Genomic DNA, 21307 nt, shown 5'->3' on the forward strand with positions numbered 1-21307 from the left:
AATGTAGATATTGACATAAGCTCCATACATCTTCTGTCAAACTTTTCATTAAACTAGAGATCGCCTAATGGTCGAAATTAGACCTTAAATTTAATTTTAAGTTTCAATGGTATTAATATTCTATTAACAAAATATTGACTTTCATCTTCTTCTTATGGGAGCCATAAGAAGAAGATGAAAGTCAATATTTTCGTTTAAAGTATTGACCATTTCAGATAAAAAAAAAAACAATCCATTTTTTTTGACAACAGACTTCAACCATAAATAAAAGAGTATAATAATTCGAGTGAATAGGCTTGTCATTCAAAATATCGTAGTATGCACATTGTAGTGTGTGTAATGTTTTATTTATTAAGATATTATGATAAAAGCATAATTTTAAAACAATGTTGGCTCGATGCACTCCTTCTCAATATAAACTATAACTGTGTGAAATTTCATGCACAGCTACGTTTCCGCATTTGTCGTGAAAAGGGCTCCAAAGTTTTTTGCTCACGTAAAGATAGATTAGATAAAGTTAAGTAAACTAAAGATAAAGTTAGCCCCAGTACAGGCATGGATTGCTTATAGGGCATCAAGTAGTCTTAATCCGTCACTGCATGGGGGTTTAAAAGAGACGATCATGTTATTCATGAGTTTTCGCTAAATGCGCAATCGTAACGTTTTTAAAAATAACTTAACGAAACTTTGAGAACTCCCATACATCCCATACATTTGATATCCGCAACTCGATAACGTAACGTCAAACTGTCAAAATACATTCCTGTCCATTCCTCATTTGCCCACAAGAACAATGCGATCAAAACCCCATAGAGTGATGGGCACTTTCGATCGCGGTCCAGCACGTACGTGTTCGGTGTTACGTCACATACCCTGGTGCCGCAACACCGTAACACCGTAACAACGTGGCTTCACACGGCGCCGCCGCGTAAAAACATAATGACAATGACTATTCAATATTAAATCGACTATTGACGCTTTTATTGCCTCATTATTTGTAGTTTCGAATAGTGGCGTAAAAACTGGTTAGTTTATACCTAGTCTCTGTTGCTGACGGCAGTAATATAAGAAAGATAAAACAGATTTATTTAACCTTAATTTTATAAATATTATTCTTTTAAATTCAGCCACTAAATGATAAATAAGTTAAAATATATATATAAAATATACCTCCAGTGAACTTATTATAAAAATATGGATTAATATTATAATAAGAACTTACCTATGATAATATTAAAAAAAAATACACAGGACTTAAACTTTTTTTGGAAGTCTGTCGAAGTTTTGATCTAGAACTTATCGTTTCTTAGCGGGCTTAGATTATTCATTAATCCAATCCAGATATCCAATCTAGCGCTGGGTTGACTGCATTTCGGCACAATCCAGTACTCGTTTACATGATTTCAGCAGAAATGTGATTGGAATGTAATCGGTCGTCCGATAAGTGATAAAGTGAGGCAATTCAATATGCAAATATTCACTTTCATTTATATACCGTTGAGCAAAATTAAAACAATATAAACACAAACTACCGCTATTTTAATATTCATGAGACAAGGCGTTAAAGTGCGGAAAAGATAATAAGTTTATGTAAATCAGATAAGGAACTGAATGAAACTGATAAGTGTATAATTATTATTATGGTCATTTGTGCTTGCATTTCTTTGTATGTTGCGGTAATGCCCGCCATACGCGCTACGGTCTACCAGAGAGACCGGGATAATGTGTGTGGGGATAAACCTGAGCAGTTTTTTGGACCTGCGCAGGCGACGACGCAGGCGAGTAGAAAATCTATTCCTACAATGCATTGCATACCTGCACAGGTGGACCTCTCTGGTAGACCGTAGCGTCTAAGGCTTACATAAGTTGGTACAACTAATCCTACTAATATTATAAAGGCGAAAGTTTGTTTGCATGTATGGATGTATAGATGTATGGATGTGTGGATGTGTGGATGTGTGGATGTATGGATGTTTGTTACTCTTTCACGCAAAAACTACTGAACGGATTTTAATGAAACTTTACAATAATATAGCTTATACATCAGAATAACACATAGGCTACAATTTTAACCGACTTTCAAAATGGGGGAGGTGTTATGTTCGTTTTCTTATGTTCAACGATTACTCCGCCGTTTGTTAACCGATTTTCAAAATTTTTCTTTTGGTATATAGGGTATCATCCCAATTTGGTATTATATTTACAAAAGTGGTGAATGATCCATAAGGATCTGATGAAGGATCCATAAGTAATCGAGGGAACTCCTTAAAATGTATGGGGAAACATGTGGTGACTTCGGTTTCGTGAGAAGTATTCTAAGCATATGCTACTAACAAGTAAGATTTTGCACCGAGGTATACCTGGTATACCGGGTTCGGAAGGTGCTGAGAGAACTCCTGATTCTTTATATACAAGTTTGGGAGTTTCGGCGTTGTTTTAAGAACGGAAAGCATATGCTACTAAGCAAATTACATTCATCATCATCATCATCATCATCATCACTACCATTATATTATACCATGCATCGTCCCATGATTATGAGCCTTTTTATAGTCTTTAAGATCGAGGCTCGAGTTTGTCATGCTATAATTTAAAAAAATCTATACTTAATATTATAAACCTGAAGAGTATGTTTGCTTGAATGCGCTAATCTCAGGAACTACAGGTCCGACTTTTATTTCAGTGTTAGATAGCTCATTTATCGAGTAAGGCAGGCTATATTATAATATTATATTATCACGCTAAGACTAATCCGACCGAAGAAACTCAGGGAAATGTGGTAAAAACGGGGAAAATATTAGAAAGGGTTTATCTCACGAACTACTGGAGCAATTTTTATGGCAATATTTGGCACATATATAGAGTAGACCACGTGAAAGGAGTACTTATAGCTATTTTATGGGAAAATGTACGGTTTCTGTAAAATTCCAAATTTACGCGGGCGAAGCCGCGCGGGACATCTAGTAATGTATATATTGTATATTCTGTGACATAAGGTAGGTTATTATAATTTTTTTTTTTTTTTTTTAATATTTATGGACGCTTCACACCACGCCAGTCTGGCCCCGTGGTAAGTACCTGAAGGACTTGTGTTACAGGTACCAGACAACGGAAATATATTTAATACTTTATACTATACATATATTTAAGATTTTTTATTATATGATACACATATTTAATACACATCCATGACCCAGGAACTTTGAAAACTTTTTGTTCCGTCGGCGGGATTCGAACCCGCGACCCCCGGCTTGAGCTACCAACGCGCTCACCACTGAGCCACAGAGGTCGTCTAGTGTATAATTATAATAATATTACACTAGATGACGCCCGCAAATCCGTTATGTCAAAATTCTTTTATCACGCGGGAACGGCACATTTTTCCGGGACAAAAAGTATCCTGTGTCCTTTCCCGGGACTCAAAGTATCTCCATACAAAATTTCAGCCAAATCGGTTCAGCGGTTTGGGCGTGAAGAGGTAACAGACAGACAGACACACTTTCACATTTATAATATTAGTATATTGTATTAGGACTATTTTAATTGTGTGTAAATTTTATTTAAATTTTCCAATACGAGATTAAGCTCCTTAAATATATTGATTTTTCACCCCCGACAAAAAAGAGGGGTGTTATAAGTTTGACGTGTCTGTCTGTCTGTCTGTCTGTCTGTCTGTCTGTTTGTCTGTGTGTGTATCTGTCCGTGGCATCGTAGCATCCAAACGGGTGGACCGATTTTGATCTAGTTTTTGTAAATGTAGAGCATTTGTTGGAGCCTTGAAAATACTATCTTTCAAACCAATTACTACCGTCACAGAATCCATACTAATATTATAAATGCGAAAGTGTGTCTGTCTGTCTGTCTGTTACCTCTTCACGCTCTAATCGCTGAACCGATTTTGCTGAAATTTGGCATGGAGATAGTTTGAGTCCCGGGAAAGGACATAGGATGGTTTTTATCCCGGAAAAATGTACGGTTCCCGCGCGATAAACTAATTTTGGCGCAACAGAGTTGCGGGCGTCATCTAGTACAATATATATTAGTACAAGTACTACCGTCACAAAAGCATTGCACCTACAAATTGATTCGTAGGCAGATGATGGACCTGCGTCATTTGGTCGGCTGTTGCCCGGTTTCTGACGTTTTTTGACAGGAGTTTATCTTTTCACTAGCGTTGTTGATTGGTTAATTTTTTGAAGCTAGACAATCGTAAGCAATAGTAAAAAGATAAAATCTGGTTAAAAAAACTGAGAAACCGGGCATAGGTCACTTCAATGTAGTCGTGATCTGTCGGCCGGGGTAACGCGACCAAATTACGTAGGTTCTCCATCCACGTCTATGAATCAAATTTTCTGATTGTACTTTAAGGATATAAATTAGTTTTATTGTTAACTGCGATAAACAAGTTGTTTCTGCAGCAATAAACTTATTAGGCGCGTTATAACCTTTATAATCAATTCCGGGATTAGATCTTATTGCAGTGTAAATAAATCATATTTTCTAGTCATAAATACGAACCATATCCTAATCGGCGAAACAGAACTAAATAATAATTTAGTTAAAAAACTAACAAAACACGCTTTTTTTTAAATAATTTTAACAAATTATTGCATTGCCATTGGCTCTTAATACGTATTCTAAGTTTCGAATTAATTACACACACGAATGGAGATAGATAAAAATCGTTCTCAAAGATTCCGTTATAATAATATAATGTACACTGTATATTATACAGCCGAAGCTTATAAAAGCGTGTTAGGAAGAGGTGGTCTCCTAGCTTAGCTCCTGATATAAATTAACCCATCAATCCCTAAGCGGCAGCCGGCTGCCGCATAACAATAATTGAAAATCTATTATGTCTGCGATACCCACGATGGAGGTGCTACAGCGTAGACTGTAAATGTTTCGTCTTCAAACTTATTTTCTCTAACTTTTACTTTTCTGGGTACACTTGCAGAAGTGTACTTTCAGGACAGTGAAAAAATATTATGCAGAGTAATTTTGTAGTTGTGCACAGTGCACACTACAAGAATTCGTGTGTAAAATGAATAATTTTATGTTATCTTGCTCGAGCTCCTATGATGGATAAGTAGCTATGTTACTCACATAGGTAACAATCTTAGTAGTTCAATGTAGAGTATGGTATATAATAATATGATGTATTATAAAATAATATGTAGAAGCAAAATCCAATAATTGAAATCTGTTAATTCTTTCTTAGCATGTTTTGAATTCGGTCTGCACTTAGCCAGAGGGAATGTTTGAGAAGACGTCAGAATGGCAGACAGAATATTGATGGTCAAAAAATATCCCTCGTGACTATACTTCGAGCCACGAGTCTCGGCACAAAATTGTATACGTTTATCAATAATTAAAGTTCTTTCCAAGCCTTCTCGTAGCTTTAAGTAGCTGTAACAAACATCCATACCTGGCAAGTGGCAGTTCAATATGCAGTTGTAATAGTTACGCAAGGAGAAAGTCGGCTGATGCGATATTGATGAGACTTAGCCACAATTAGAGGACGCGTTACATCAGAGTCATTGACTGTCATTACCACCGAGTGAAGTGCTTGATTTGAGGAATATTGGCTGATGCAGCTAGGAAATACATAAATAGTTCTATCACGAGCATCGTTATCAGTTATTACGTTTTTTAAAAATATTTAAACTCATTTTCAAATTGTTTCGATCTATCGCAAACTAGTTGACACTCTCTAACATAGTTATTTTGTAAAATATTTATCAAAATCGATTAGTCGGCCGCGTAACAATTTAACAGACTGACATCAAATGCAGCAATTTTCCCACCATTTGTTTCAGTTAAAGAAATAACCTTTTTCACCAGTAACTAAGTCAGAGAATTACTGGTCATTGTACAATCATCAACAAACAACCAGATTACAAAACACATCGAACGTCCTATTTCTTCACATGGCTTATGGGCCGTTGACTTATTCTACCACCACGAAACTCTAATCACTGCATTGCGACGCGTCGGAGCGGAGGACTTATCGGTCCGTCAATCTGTCTTATCCGTAAATCGTAATTGGCCTTCTGTTCGTCTGTCAGTCTCGGCTGACCCCCGCACAATGGATTGACGGCCGATCGTGCCGATCCCGAATCGCAATTTAGATGTTATTACACAATCTAATTTGTGGTCAGCTCGAGTGTAGTGCTACCGAGTATTCATTTTTTATTGTCGATGATTTTACAGAATTTGCAGTATGGTCTACGACTTAAGTGGATAATAGTGGTTATAGCGGTTATAGCGACATAGATCTGATTGATGATTACAAGAAATGAAGTTGAATTAATTAAGCTGAATAATTCTAATGTTCCAATATTGTTAGTTAAAGCTACCTCGATCAATTTTGCGTTTTTAAAAGCACATACATAGCACATAGAGAGTACGATAATGAGTCAGTCTATACTGCTTCCGTGCTTCGCATAGCCGGAACTGATTTACGCAATGGATGCTACAAAGCTGCCTTACGGCTAAGCGCCACAAACAAGGTGATGACAGAGAATGCTGAATGCATCATTCACTTCTCCACATAAAATATTATGTAATTTATTTATTATTTAAGCACATCAACAATATAAACACCTACAATTTAATTACCTTATACGTGGTAGAGCCATGCTTCGGCACGAATGGGCCGGCTCGACCAGAGAAATACAATGTTCTCACAGAAAACCGGCGTGAAACAGCGCTTGCGCTATATTTCGCCGAGTGAGTGAGTTTACCGGAGGCCCAATCCCCTACCCTATTCCCTTCCCTACCCTCCCCTATTTCCTTCCCCTCCCTACCCTCCCCTATTACCCTATTCCCTCTTGAAAGGCCGGCAACGCACTTGCAGCTCTTCGGATGCTGCGAGTGTCCATGGGCGACGGAAGTTGCTTTCCATCAGGTGACCCGTTTACTCGTTGCCCCCTTATTTTATAAAAAAAAACCTTAATATAAATAAGAACTAGCGTTTACATCACTTAAAGCTTGCACAACATTTTAGATCAATCTATATATTAATACGTAAGCCAAAAACTTTGTATCCCTTTTGACGAAAAATGGGGAAACGTAGGTGAATGAAATTTTGCACAATTATAGTTTATGTAGTGAAGGAGTGCATCGCGATAATATTATTTTGAAATTATGCTTTTATCATACATTTTTTAACAAATAAAACATTACACACACAACAACACACGCACTAGGAAAGATGACAGATTTTTGAGTGATAAGCCTATACATACGAATTATACTCTTTTCTTTATGGTCGAAGTCTGTTGACAACAAGGTGACAAATTGAACATAGATTATAGTTTTTTTTTTATTGAATCTTAGATAATATTAGACAATGCTTACACAGCCAGTCTCAGATCAGCAGCTGAGTCCCAGAAACAAGAGTTGAAAAAAATATGATGAAGTCAATATTTTTAGTCCTAATGTCGTTAAAACTAAGCGAATTAAAGCGATCGACCATTGGGCGATCTCTAGTTTTAATTATTGCATGAAGCATCGTCGCTGTAAGACATAAAACAACGCAAGGCATCAACAAAGCGATGTGGCTTTACTGTAGTCCAAAGTTCGAAACAGGTAAAGTTAACGTAAGCATTCAATAGAACAGCAGAGCTAATGCTAGTAGTAAATCTCGGACTGTCAGCTGAAATCTACTCTCGTTTTCTTTATTGAATCGGAAGCGGATGTGGCTGCGTTATGTAAGTCGCAATTACCATAGATCACAAACACCGACAGACAGGACATGCTTACTGAAGCATTAAATTGCCTAAGCCTTACCTTAAAATTGCCTAAATTACCAAGTGGCGTTATGATTTTAAAATAGTACGTAATATAGACACTAATCATAGCGGAACGACTAAACAAGAATTTGTCCAAGCATTAAATTAGTTAATAGTTATATCCGGTGTCAATTTTTGACTAGAGTTTATACATTATCTGTCAAACTCTTTTATTAAATTGAAGCTCAACATCATTAAAATATGTCTCTAAGTGCGCTGTGCAGTGTGCAACCAGTCATTGGTTGCACAGTCTGATTGCCCTCAGAGTTGGTGGCACAGTTTTCGCATATGCGAAAATACAATAATAGAGTAATAATAAAAATCAGCCAAGTGCGAGTCGGACTCGCGCACGAAGGGTTCCGTACCGATACAGAGCAAAAAATATAGGCTAAAAATTATGTTTTTTGTATGGGGCTCCCCCTTAAATTTTTATTTTATTATAATAATATTATTATTTAATATTAAAATACACATATAACAAAAGAATGTGTGAAAAATTCAAGTCCCTACCTTTGCTGCTATTGATATAGAGCGAAAAGGCAGAAAAAATCACGTTTGTTGTAGGGAGCTCCCCTTAAATATTAATTTTATTTTGTTTTCAGTATTTGTTGTTATAGCGGCAACAGATATATACACAATTTGCGAAAATTTCAAAAGTCTGGCTGTAGCGGTTCTTGAGATACAGCCTGGAGACAGCCGGACAGACAACGAAATCTTAGTAATGGGGTCCCGTTTTTAACCTTTTGGTACAGAACCCTAGTAATGAGACACATATTAGTAGTATGAGTGATAAATTATAAATGATAGAGTTCGGAGTTGTTATTATAAAAAATCTTATCATCATTATTAACCAAATATTTAACACTTTGAAGCCGTTTTAATGCAAGTTTAAGTTTAAGTAAAAACTTGTCTTACGCAATTCAAATTCCAGACATTAAGATGAACGTGCAAAAAACATAATAATCACATTAATTTGTAACTTTATTGACTGTAATCAGTTTAATATCAATATTTTTTATGCCTACTTAATCATTTTTAACGGCACAGAAAGCTTTCAAAAAGGCTTCTTTTTAATGTCGGGGCTCGTGATTTAACAGATTTCATTAATTTCGTCATTAACTGACTTATCAAAGCTATAACTTAATTAGGAGCATTAGTGATAGAAAGCGAGATCGACAAGAATTGGAATAAGACAAAAAGATACCAAAAGATACAAAAAGATAACGAACCAATTACCTTTATTGCATAAGAAATTGTACTATCAGAGAAATTTATTTGTAGGCAAATGGCAGGCCTACGATATTTGGTTGGGTTATGTCAAATAAATGGTAGCATGTCGTTTGTCAGCTGATCTTAGTATAGCCTGACCAATTCACGTAGGACCGTCATTGACTTATGAATCAATTTCTCCGATAGTACAATGAGATGGAATCAGTACAATAATTACGTTTATTGCTTTCAATGATTACCAACTAATTCTACTTTAGTATGACTATTAATATTGAAAATGTTACTGCAGGTAAGTTGTTAAAAAGTTATAAATACAAAATTAATTTGGAGTACCTCAAGGTTGCGTATTACGGCCGTATTTTTGTCATGTTTTTTAAATGACACCCAGAATCGCTCGAAAGCGAAATATACGTAAATATAATTACAAAACTAATAGAAGTAACTAGTTATTGAGATAATATTAGAATAATATTATTGTTATAATGGCAAGGTAATATAGCTGTGAGATTTTTTATGCAATATGGAATTATTAGGATGAACTATTGACTATGACTTCGGGAACACATTAATAGTGTATTATAATTTATATGTAAGCCCGTGCTAAGTACCTGAAGGACTTGTGTTAAAGGTACAAGAAAACGGAAATATATTTCATACTTTTATACTATACATACATATATTTAAGATTTTTATTATATGATACACATCCATGACCCAGGAACTTTTGAAAACTTTTTGTTCCGTCGGCGGGATTCGAATCCGCGCCCCCCGGCTTGAGCTAGCAACATGCTCACCAACTGAGCCACAGAGGTCGTCAATATAATAATATATTATATAATATAATAATATATTTTATCATGCATTTAATAATTATGTATTTACTCCCAAAAGCATCTCTAGATATTTTACTAACTGCCGCCACAGAATATAATAATATATTAGTAGTGTTGCCGCACTCAGAGGCGAATATTAATTAAATAACTGTAATTTAGGCCGGTATAAATAGTCAGTACTCAAGATGCATCTCGGTCTCAAGACACGGTTCATGCTCTGTGATTGGTTGGCTGTCAAAATTTGGACCAATCACAGAGCCAAACCCTGTCTTGAGACCGGATCGCATCTTAAGTACTGACCATTTTGTACGGGCCTAAATGAATATTTTGACATAAGTTCATCCACTATGTGTCAAACTTTGTATTAAATTACAGATTAATCATCATTAAATATCTCTGTGCGGCAGTTAGTCAGTTTTTTATTTACACGTGCCGTAGCTCTACCGATAGAACCATAAATTACAAGAAAACTGTCCATGTAAATGACATAAAAGCCTTTTCAATTCAGTACCATTAGGAACAATAAGGTTCTCCTTTAAACCGATCATTAGGCAGTGCGATATTTTTAAGTCAGAGAAAGTCAGGGCATTACAGATTGTCACTCTCTATGAACTCTTTGAACCTAATGACTCTCATAGATTCATCGTCATAATTACCACGACCACTGTTATGACTTTTCCAATAAATTTTAATAACTAGTTGATTTTGTTGGATTATAATAGGAGATACAAAATCGATCTATTTTTTATTTGGACATAAAATAAGGAATACAAGATGTAAGAAAACAATGTGATAATATTTTAGGATGTAAGTATAATTATATTTTTGTGTCCTATATAGTTTACCGTGAAAGTAGCAGCACTGTAAGAGCATTTTTTGTGATTTGTATGGACAAGCACCCCAGCGACATACTCTTTCCCATCCAAAAATAGTTACTTTTTCAGCGCTGCTACTTTCACAATAGTCATTAAATTCTGGACTCATACAAACCCTGAAGCATCATCACTGTGTTTGTTACACTCTTCATGAGTAGGTCGGCCCAATGGTCGAAATTCGACCTTAATAATTATCTTCTTCTTTTGGCTCCCCGTTTAAAGTAGACTATAATTTCAAATTTAATAAAAAAAAAAACAACAATCCCTTTTTAATTTGACAACAGACAACAACCATAAACAAAGGAGTATAATTCGTATTTATAGGCTTGTCATTAAAAAATATCGTAGTGTGCACTTTGTAGTGTGTGTAATGTTTTATTTGTTAAAAAATCTATTACAAAAGCATAATATCAAAATAATAATTATTAGCTCGATGCACTCCTTCACCATATAAACTATAATTATTGTGCAAAATTTCATTCACCTACGTTTCCGCATTTTTCGTCAAAAGGGATCCAAAGTTTTTCGCTCGCATATTAATATACGTAGGTATCTAAGATATTTAACCAAAGATTAACTTGCACCCATACTGACTGTGATTATTGATTAATATAGCACTTTAAAACAGACTTGTAAAAAATTTGCAAGACCCACTTCCTCATAACCTGCAGAAAGTTTTTGGTGACGTAACTGAGCACATTATAAGTAGGTACTTGTAACAGTACTTATGGCCTTAAGGCTTAAACTAAAAGTGACGAATTCTCGCGACAAGTGTCGTTACGATGACAGTAACATTGATGGTGTAACCAGAATAGGTGTAACGATTTGAATTATTCATGATCATGATCAATGCCAAATGGCAACCACTAAAAGTGAGGAGTTTAAAGGTGGCTTTCCGATCTTTGCCGAAAGCGAGCCAGCCACCTTTAATCATTTCTAAATTAATGTGATTCATGTTATTTTCCAAAGTACCAGCTATATAACAATATAATATAGCTTTTAAGCAACATGGAATCAATTAAGAGGAGTCCACACCGCCCTTTTTTCCATACAAACGTTGTCCCCTGTTTCCTCCCTGGATAATGCTCGTAAAGTTATAATTTTTTTCCTGGATATATCTACGGCCACTAATACAATGTCCCTATGTTTTCTTTTTTTTCATAATTTAATTATTAAATAAGATATGAACGTTCCAAAACCCAAAAAAATGGCCAGATTTTCCGCTGTGTTTTAACGTCCAGAAAACAGATTTGGCTAGATTATACAAAAAAAAGCAAAACATAGGAACACAGCTCAAGCCTTTCTTTAATCCTTAGTGAAAAAAGTACTTAAATCGGTTAAGTTTTGGAGAAGGAGACAACGAATCGTTGATTTTCTGGATTTTCTGCAGTTGTCTCTATCGCGTTCTGCGGTATAGGCTTGAGGTAAGGGAGACAGCTATAGATATTACACGTACTTTTTATTCATTTCTCTAGCCCCTGGTGTATCCTCTTAAACAGGAGATCATCAGTAAAGTCGCACTTATACTACTGAATCCTAGTAGTCAAAGCGTAAGTGTATATTTGGAAGAATAAATCTATACTAATATTATAAATGCGAAAGTATCTCTGTCTGTCTGTCTGTCTGTCTGTCTGTCTGTCTGTCTGTCTCGCTTTCACGCCAAAACTACTGAACCGATTGCAATGAAATTTTGTACACAGTTATTCTAGAGTCTGAGAAAGGACATAGGCTACATTTTGATGTGGGAAAATATCTTATTTCCATGAAAATATCGATGAAAATTACTTCGCATTGCGCGTGGCCAGCGCTCATCCCGGGGGTCCTGGGTTCGAGTCCCGCAGGCGGAACAAAAAGTTTTCAATGTTCCTGGGTCTTGGATGTGTATTAAAATAATATTTCAAAAATCTTAAATATATTTTATGTATAATATTATAAAAAATCCAGAAATATATCGACGCGATGCAATGAACATTTTAGTTCTAATACGATTCAACAGATGGCGCTTTTTTTTCTTCGTTGTAACATAGAACTAATCATACTTATTAGTTATTATGTTTTTGTTTATAGTTTTTAATACGTTAGAATATTATGTTTAATAATATTATCACTTGCTATAATAATAATCAATCTATCTGATCTTATAGAACTCCTACTGCATTTCTAAGGAGTTCGAGTGTGTTGTGTTGGCCTATATTCCATCCAGAAAATATTTTTACATTTTAATTCTAATATATGAAAACAGATGGCGCTTTATTTTTTACTTCATTATTATAACAGAACTAATCATACCTACTTTATTATATATTATTGTTTTTATTCATAACTAGCTGTTGCCCGCGACTTCGTCCGCGTGGACTTTAGTTTATAGCGCGCGGTGTCAACAAAATTTGTGTCAAATTTAAAAACTTTTTAAAACCCTGGTAAGTGGTACCCCTCTTAGGGCCGCGCAGCGCGCTACACCGGAATGGCAGCGCTGAAAGTGCTCGCCTCGCCGCTGCCATTCCGGTGTAGCGCGGCCCTTAATTAATCAAAATACCCAAAAACAGCTGTGCAGTGTGCACATAATCTGTACTAATATTATGAATGCGAAAGTATCTCTGTCTGTCTGTCAGTCTCGCTTTCACGCCAAACGCCAAAACTACCGAACCGATTGTAATGAAATTTTGTATACTGATAGTCTAAAGCCTGAGAAAGGACACAGGCTACTTTTTTACTGGAAAAAAGGGTTGTAAGGGTCGTAAATTTGTTCAAAAAATTCATAATAGATGGCGCCGTGCGTCTTCTACATGGCGCTGACGCTTGCTCAAAAGTCTTTCTATAAGAGGTGGTATCATCTTACATTTAAGTCTCGATTTTTTTCGATTGTTATATCTATTCTACGGTATTAAATAACTCAGTACTTTATCTGTGCAGGCGGTGACGTAACCTTAAGACCAAATTTCACCAACGACTGTTAAAGTTAATGCTCGAATTAGTATCACGTTAGCTGTTTCGTTTTTCATATGAATGAAAGAGAAGACAGGATATTTTAACAAGCTGTTAACACTAACAGACGTTGGTGAAATTGGGGCTAAACCTATCAATGATAAATAGTTTATGGGTAAAGTTGTGTAATTGGGGGGCTAAATAAGCTTTAAAATTTGGCATAATATATAAAGTTTAACATACAAAAATGAAGTACTTATTGTTTGCACACTGCACAGCTGTATTGATTTAAGGGGTACCAGGGTTTTTTTATAAAAGCTTTTGACACCAATTTTGTTGACATCGCGCGCTATAAACTGAAGTCCACGCGGACGAAGTCGCGGGCAACAGCTAGTATTAACTAAATCGTTATTATTTAAGTATAAAATAATAAAGATTAAGTTAATATTAGTAACTTCTAACTACTAAAAATATCAGTAACTACCAGGAATATGAATTTTAGATTCAAAAGTTAGCAAAATTTTCTAGGTTTCTTATTTTCTCGGAATATTTTAAACATGTGACTGTCTTATTTACAAAATGGCGCCATCTCTCGATCAAACGTCTCTCAGCCTCAGATGTTTTAAGAATAATGCGCCATTGTTGTTGACAATGTTACCTTTTTATGAACGATTAACCTTAATTTTATTCCTCATTGTTTGTCATAACACTTTCTACGGTAACATTTGACCGACTTTAATTACGTGATGCGCTTACATAAAATTACGATGTTATCACACTTACTCGGGACTCTGGGCTTCGTTCATGCGGAAAACTTTGTTAAACTTCTTTTTACCATTTTTTTAAAACCGAGAAAAGGCTTTTTAGCATCTCGCAGGGAATCTTCTTTACCCCCAACTTTTTACAACAACGAATTCAAAAAAATAGGTATATAGAGTAGGCGCGATCAAGGAGTCAACTTAACTGTTTTTGTACTTATGAAGTTCTGGATTGATATCTGGAATGTTTTCTTCTTCCAATCTTTTTTGGCCCCTGAATTGGATTTTTAATGTAGTCGGAGTATCATCTTTATTTTTTATAATTTATTATAGATATCTTTTTTGATCCCTTGGTTGCAATGTCTAACTCTTGTTCTCTAATAACCCAGTATGTAAATCTGGATTTGAATTATGTAAAGGGCTTGATGTAATATTAGTTATACAGGTTATACAACGAAATGCATTTGTATTCTTCACAGTTACTTGTATTGCCTAAGATTACTAAGCCTTGTATAAACTAACATCATACATTATAATAGCAAAACAGCTACCTTAAAACTTCAGAGCAACATTCTCTGTTTGAAAACAAGAATCATTCATTTTACCCCAGCAACGTTTAGTATTGTAGCGGACCAAACAGTGAAGAGTCCTTAATCGCGAATACTAATAAGTTTCTGAGATCAGCGCGACATGTTCAATTGATCATAATATAGAACGTTTGAAATGACGAAAGTATTAGTTTTCGGTCTGACCGAGCATATACTTTGCTCAGTGAGCAGATCTTCCTCTGTGGCAACCACTTGATATCCCCACAGTATGAATTTTACCAAAGAGAACGAGAGCTGATGGTTTTTGTCAAAGAGGATCAAATGGGGACACTAAACGATGTTCCTAGTTCGTATGCGGTAGCGTGCGCGTCGTGTTCCGTGTTACAATCTGTTCCGGACGATCGGCTGCGGAACACAATATAACTCCAATTTGTTAACGCGGTTTTGAGCACAATAAAGTCAACTATTTTCGACAATGCTTCAACTCCTTTGCCATTATTTGTGATGTAGTTTGAAATTTCAAATTATTTTATTAACTACACACAGTTTACCTAAAATATTCTAAACTGAAAGGAGAATAATCATAGAACTGAGAATTAATATTTTGTTCTTTGTATAGCTGGGCTGGAGAATTATTGTACGTTTGCTATAATAGCTCTTATGGGTATTTTTGATCATCACAAAATAGATTTTCTGGTCTTTTATTGTAGTAACATTACTCAACAAGTAGTATGCGATAATAACTATTATACACCAATCAGTACAGTTAAACAAGGTTGTGACAACACTAATTAAATGTGAATCTATGGCATATATAAAACATTAATCGTAGATTTATTTTATATCGATGACGGATATGCTCAATTTCCTACTGACTTTTCGTCGCATACCCGACTGAGCCGCTGATATACATTACATCGGAAATGAATTTATTACCAACAACACGCGACCAGACGTGTTGAGAATTAGCGAACATATTGCTGAAGTCACGCGAGATATTAGCATGAAACTAATACTACAAAGTACGAGCAATTAAAAAGTATACTGTAATTTTATGACTCACATTACCGTACAAAAATCGCCGAAAATATTGCAAGAAGCTTCGGTTTAAATTGGGATATTGACTAGCACTAAAACGTAATAAATTAAATTAAATACAATCAAAGTTCAAACCTAACCTCTCCTCGGGACTCGGCATTATTAAGATAAGTCTCAATTCCTGAAACTTGGTCGGGCTAAATAAGTAACACGATCAAGTTAGAACTTAAGCAAACCACAATTTAATAAAAATACAAATACAAATATTTATTGGCCAAAAAATTTTAACATAATATGCGATAATGGATCCCCACACTAGGATTGCCTAGTGTGGGGATCCATTAGGCATTGGCCTGTCCTGTGGGGACGAAACGAAGTGGGAACGAATATTTAAAAATGTTGACTCAAAATGCGCAATCGATAAAAAGATGATGCCCACAAGGATTCAAATATTAATACAAATAAGTGGTAAAATAGGGCTGACGGCGACCGCGCAGAGTAGCATGATTAATTATTCAAAATAAACCGTTTCAATTTCAGATTGTGGCGTCCCCCTACGAAGGCACACGAGACAACCTCGGGAGCGGTCAGCGGGGCAGCTAAGGATCATCAAGGGAAGGGAGTCCAAAAGGGGAGCCTGGCCCTGGCAGGTAATTGTTCACTTCTACTATGTCCTCTCGGTTCAAGTCTACATTTAATTTTAAGATCTGTTTTATTATGTTACTTGCTTCACCTTACACTTATATAATTGCAGAATGATTTGGATTTGCATTAATCTATAAATCTCTTATATTTTATCTGTTCTTATAAATATGTCAGCACATCTAATATTGATATTTCCTGATGTTTGTTCGGAACTTTTTAATTATTTTCTTAACCTCGTTTGCATTATTTCTTGCGTTTTTTATATTATCCATTTCATGTCCTCTTTATTACCTGTTCCAGGTATCCTTGCAGCTGCTGCACCCGAGCTACGGGCTGATCGGTCACTGGTGTGGCGGAGTACTTATCCACCCACAGTGGCTGCTCACCACCGCGCACTGCGTACATAAGTACTACACTCTCTGTTACAGGGAAATTAACATGTTTCCATACTTTTACTGTAGTGATCTAGAAGTATCAAGATAACAAAATCTAAAAATAAATATACAAACAAAAGAGAATAGACGTCAAACTTGTTGCTTTTATCATTTCAAAAAAAATAATTACCTATTTAAAGATATTAATTAAATAAATACTTAATTTCAGTGAGCTGTTCAATTTACCAGTGCCGGAGTTGTGGACCGCGGTACTTGGTGAATGGGACAGAGCGGAGCAGCGTGGCGCGTATATGCCAATACAGAAGATCATTCTGCATCACCGCTTCCACAACTATCAGCATGACATAGGTGATATGCACTTTTATTACATTAAAGTAGTTAAGTTAAAGACTTTAATATTTTGATCGCACGTTTAGTAGCACGCACGCGGTAAAAGCGCACTTCAAAATTCGTTATATATTGTTGTGTGAAATGATATGAATGCACATTCGTCCGCACCGTACGCGCCGCATTTCGTATACTATGCGGTGCGTTCGACGCGTACGACGCTTACGGTGCTGACAGAATATGTGCAATCAGCTATATGGTAATAAAATACCTTATGACCATTATGTTATGGTATTAAAATATTGGTTTTATACTTACAGCCCTAATGAAAATGACAAAAGCAGCTGATGTGAGTCCTGGCAGCAAAATAAAAACAATTTGTCTTCCACCAGATGAAACGTTTATCGCTGATCCAACAGAAAGATATTCTATGAGACCGGACATTGAAAGAATCAAAAAACCTAAACCTAAACCGAATCCGGCAACCGCTTCGAAATATTTGGAAAAACTTAACAATCTCACCAAAAGTATATTTCCTGATTTATTGAATAAGAAACATAAGAATACAAGATATAATGTCAGAATATCAGATGACTCTAGTATAGAAAGAGAAAATAATGAAGCTAAACTAAGACTTAATGATGAGAGTAGAGGAGACAAAACGTATGATAGTGCGACATTAGATAGCGTAGTTAAATTAATAAAGAGAGGCAATTCTAATGAGAGGAGTGATAAAAAACTGATGTTTGGAGAAGAAATCGATCCATTTATAGATAACAATGGGCTTGACTATAGAGATGAATGCTATACGACAGGCTGGGGAAGGGAACAGACTAATGGTACTTTAACAGATGTTTTGTTAGAAGCTGAGGTTCCTATCCTTCCATTGCAGTTGTGTAGAGAAAGATACTCTTTAAGTTTGCCATTGAACGATGGCCATTTGTGTGCTGGAAGCACGGACGGAAGTACAGGGGCTTGCGTGGTAAGGATTTTATTCGTTGCATTTTTTTAACCTTAATGTATTGTTGTTGAGTTGAGCTTATTATTTGTTACCCTTCTGACACAAACTTTGATTGGGTTAAATCCAACTGGCGTCAATTTTCATTAGTCTCCAAACCGCATATTGTTGTCATCTTCAATACCAGTATCTTACACAAACTCTAACTTTTCCAGGGTGACAGCGGTGGACCCTTGCAGTGTCGTGTCGGTGGTCGTTGGGAGCTTCGTGGTCTAACGTCATTTGGCTCAGGATGCGCGCGGCGCGGCGTACCTGATGTCTACACCAACGTCGCACACTATGTACCCTGGATACAGACCCATCTTATCACCAGCTGATAGGTAACGTCCTGATAATGAACCATGAAATTTTTGTTGATCTGATTCTGGAAGTTTGCTTGTGATCATTAGACGATAGAGCTAGAATTGACTTGAATATAGAGATATAGATTGAGATAGAGTCTTGAATATTATACCTCTAGATAGCTCACATAGTTGATTAGACGTTTAAGTTTGTATTCATAATATGGTCATCGGCTAGAATTCTAGCAATTGTTAAAATAAAATCAAATTTGATACGTTTAAGGAACTGCATCTGAAAGGGTCCAGTGCGTATCATCAATATCAAAGTACATAATATTTGAAGTTACCAAACTATAATATGTATTAATTACAAATCAAGTATTACCTATTACTGAACAATTAGACTTTTAAGTATTGTTATATTTTGCACAATTACCGTTAAGTTTTATAAAAGAAACTACTTATTAGGAAATGTGTCATAAGTATTGTTATTTATATAATTTTGTATATAATTATTTATTAATTTACCTTTTGTATTCGTTTTTGTAGTCGTGTTCGAAATGAATTTTATCAATAATCTGACTGAAACGAAGCTGAACTATAATATTATTTAAACTAAGAGAATCAGTAATCCTAAATACTCTTAAGACTTAAAAATTGTCCGTTCAAATTTAAAGTAGAAAAATCTGAGACAAATTTTCTTTAAGAATAAGAGTAACATTCGTAGTATTTATTTATGTAAAGCTAACGTTAAGCAATTACCATAATTTGTAAATAGGTAGGTATTATGTCTAGTCTGTATGTCTGCCTGTCTGTCTTTGAAATTCCTGTTTTATAGTGTTTGAAACACAAAGAGATGCCTAAAGATGTAAAGACTGTATAAGACTCCTTGTAAGTTATTTTTTTCAGTGATGTAAATAAACTATTTTATAAGTCTAACTATTTTATTTACAATCTTTTCATTTCATCTTAACAATATCTTAGGTTTAAGTATTTACAAATTATTTTAGGTGAGCGAATCTTATCGTACTTTAACAATACTTACATAGGCACAATACTTTTTCTAGTATTGAGGTTTAAACGTCAAACTGTCCGAAGCTCCTTGGTTTTTTTTTTATGAAATAAGGGGGCAAACGAGCAAACGGGTCACCTGATGGAAAGCAACTTCCATCGCCCATGGACACTCGCAGCATCAGAAGAGCTGCAGGTGCGTTGCCGGCCTTTTAAGAGGGAATAGGGTAATAGGGGAAGGGTAGGGATGGGAAGGGAAGGGAATAGGTTAGGGGATTGGGCCTCCGGTAAACTCACACGGCGAAACACAGCGCAAGCGCTGTTTCACGCCGGTTTTCTGTGAGAACATGGTTTTGGAAGCATGGCTCTCCTAAGTGTAAACGGTTTCTCTAAATTCTTATTAATTTTCTTTATTAATTGTAAATAAGTAATATATGAAAATTTGTAAAATGTTTACAAAATTTTCATTCCTTATAATATTTTATAGCAAATACTAAAGCACAAGTCGAATATTCTGTTTACTACGGTGTTTTCAACTTGTCACCCATTATTTCTTTTACAATTGCATACTAAAGACATAATAAGATTTAATCTAATACCTAATGCTATAATACCAATTACTCGCGTTTAAAGCTAAGGAAGAATATTTTATCACATATTTGTATGTTATCTCTAACATTTAAAAATATTTTTTTTTCTTATCTGCTACTACTTACAAAACTTCTAATAAATCAATCTTTACAAAATTCATCATCGCACCTAATGTATGTTCATTGTTCATACTGCGTTTAAATCCTAGTTTTTCATTCTTACTTTACAATTTGTAGTTATAAGAATATGATAAAAACCTACGCGTTGAATACAAAATAATTAAGTGCAATTGTTTCAGGATCGTAACCTTCAAATTATAATTAACAGTCTCATTATGGATCCCTTGTACTAGAATTTTCTATAATATGTAGTAAAAGCGCTATTTCTTTCATTTCCTCTCCATTTTGATTTTCTACGGAATCTAGGCTTACTGCACTTCGCCTCTTGGTTGACGGTTCCACGTTCGTCAGCACCAAATGGTTGTCAGTTCGGAAGTAGTCGTAGAACCCGCGGAAACCGAGGTATATACCGGATATGAGGAGAGTCATGATGACCATGATAAGCACCGGTGGTCCGACTACCAGTACCAGATACATTTGAATGTAAATGTACATTGGAGGCTCGTCGCAATACTGAAAAGGAAAAAATGTATGTATTTAAACGTATTTATCATAATCTATATATTAATACGCAAGCGAAAAACTTTGTAACCCTTTTTACGAAAAATGGGGAAACGTATGTGCATGAAATTTTGCACAGTTATAGTTTATATGGTGAAGGAGTGCATCGAACTAATATTATTTTGAAATTATGCTTTTATCATACATTTTTTTAACAAATAAAACATTACACACACTACAACACACACATGAGAAATGACAGATTTTTGAGTGACAAGCTTATACGTACGAATTATACTCTTTTATTTATGGTTGAAGTCTGTTGACAACAAGTTGACAAATTGAAAATGGATTATAGTTTTTTTATTGAATCTTAGATACTATTAGACAATGCTTACACGGCCAGTCTGAGATCA

At 35.3% G+C, this 21307-nt stretch overlaps 2 protein-coding genes across 2 annotated transcripts in view; one reads left to right on the forward strand and one right to left on the reverse strand.

Annotated features, from left to right (window-relative positions):
• The window catches only part of LOC121740522 (transmembrane protease serine 3), a 32668-nt gene extending 13901 nt beyond the window's left edge, over window positions 1–18767 (forward strand). The window contains exons 2-6 of the mRNA XM_042133253.1: window positions 16544–16653; window positions 16949–17055; window positions 17252–17391; window positions 17691–18352; window positions 18544–18767. Of these exons, the coding sequence (XP_041989187.1) occupies window positions 16544–16653; window positions 16949–17055; window positions 17252–17391; window positions 17691–18352; window positions 18544–18705 (1181 nt within the window). The 3' untranslated portion in view covers window positions 18706–18767. The remainder of the gene's footprint in view (window positions 1–16543; window positions 16654–16948; window positions 17056–17251; window positions 17392–17690; window positions 18353–18543) is intronic.
• Window positions 18768–20285: 1518 nt separating this feature from the next.
• LOC121725321 (lysosome membrane protein 2-like) overlaps window positions 20286–21307 on the reverse strand; it is a 40602-nt gene continuing 39580 nt past the window's right edge. Inside the window, exon 12 of the mRNA XM_042112214.1 lies at window positions 20286–20903. Within this exon, the coding sequence (XP_041968148.1) occupies window positions 20604–20903 (300 nt within the window). The 3' untranslated portion in view covers window positions 20286–20603. The remainder of the gene's footprint in view (window positions 20904–21307) is intronic.

Source organism: Aricia agestis, chromosome 3 (assembly GCF_905147365.1).
Source record: "Aricia agestis chromosome 3, ilAriAges1.1, whole genome shotgun sequence".
Taxonomy (NCBI): Eukaryota; Metazoa; Arthropoda; class Insecta; order Lepidoptera; family Lycaenidae; genus Aricia; species Aricia agestis.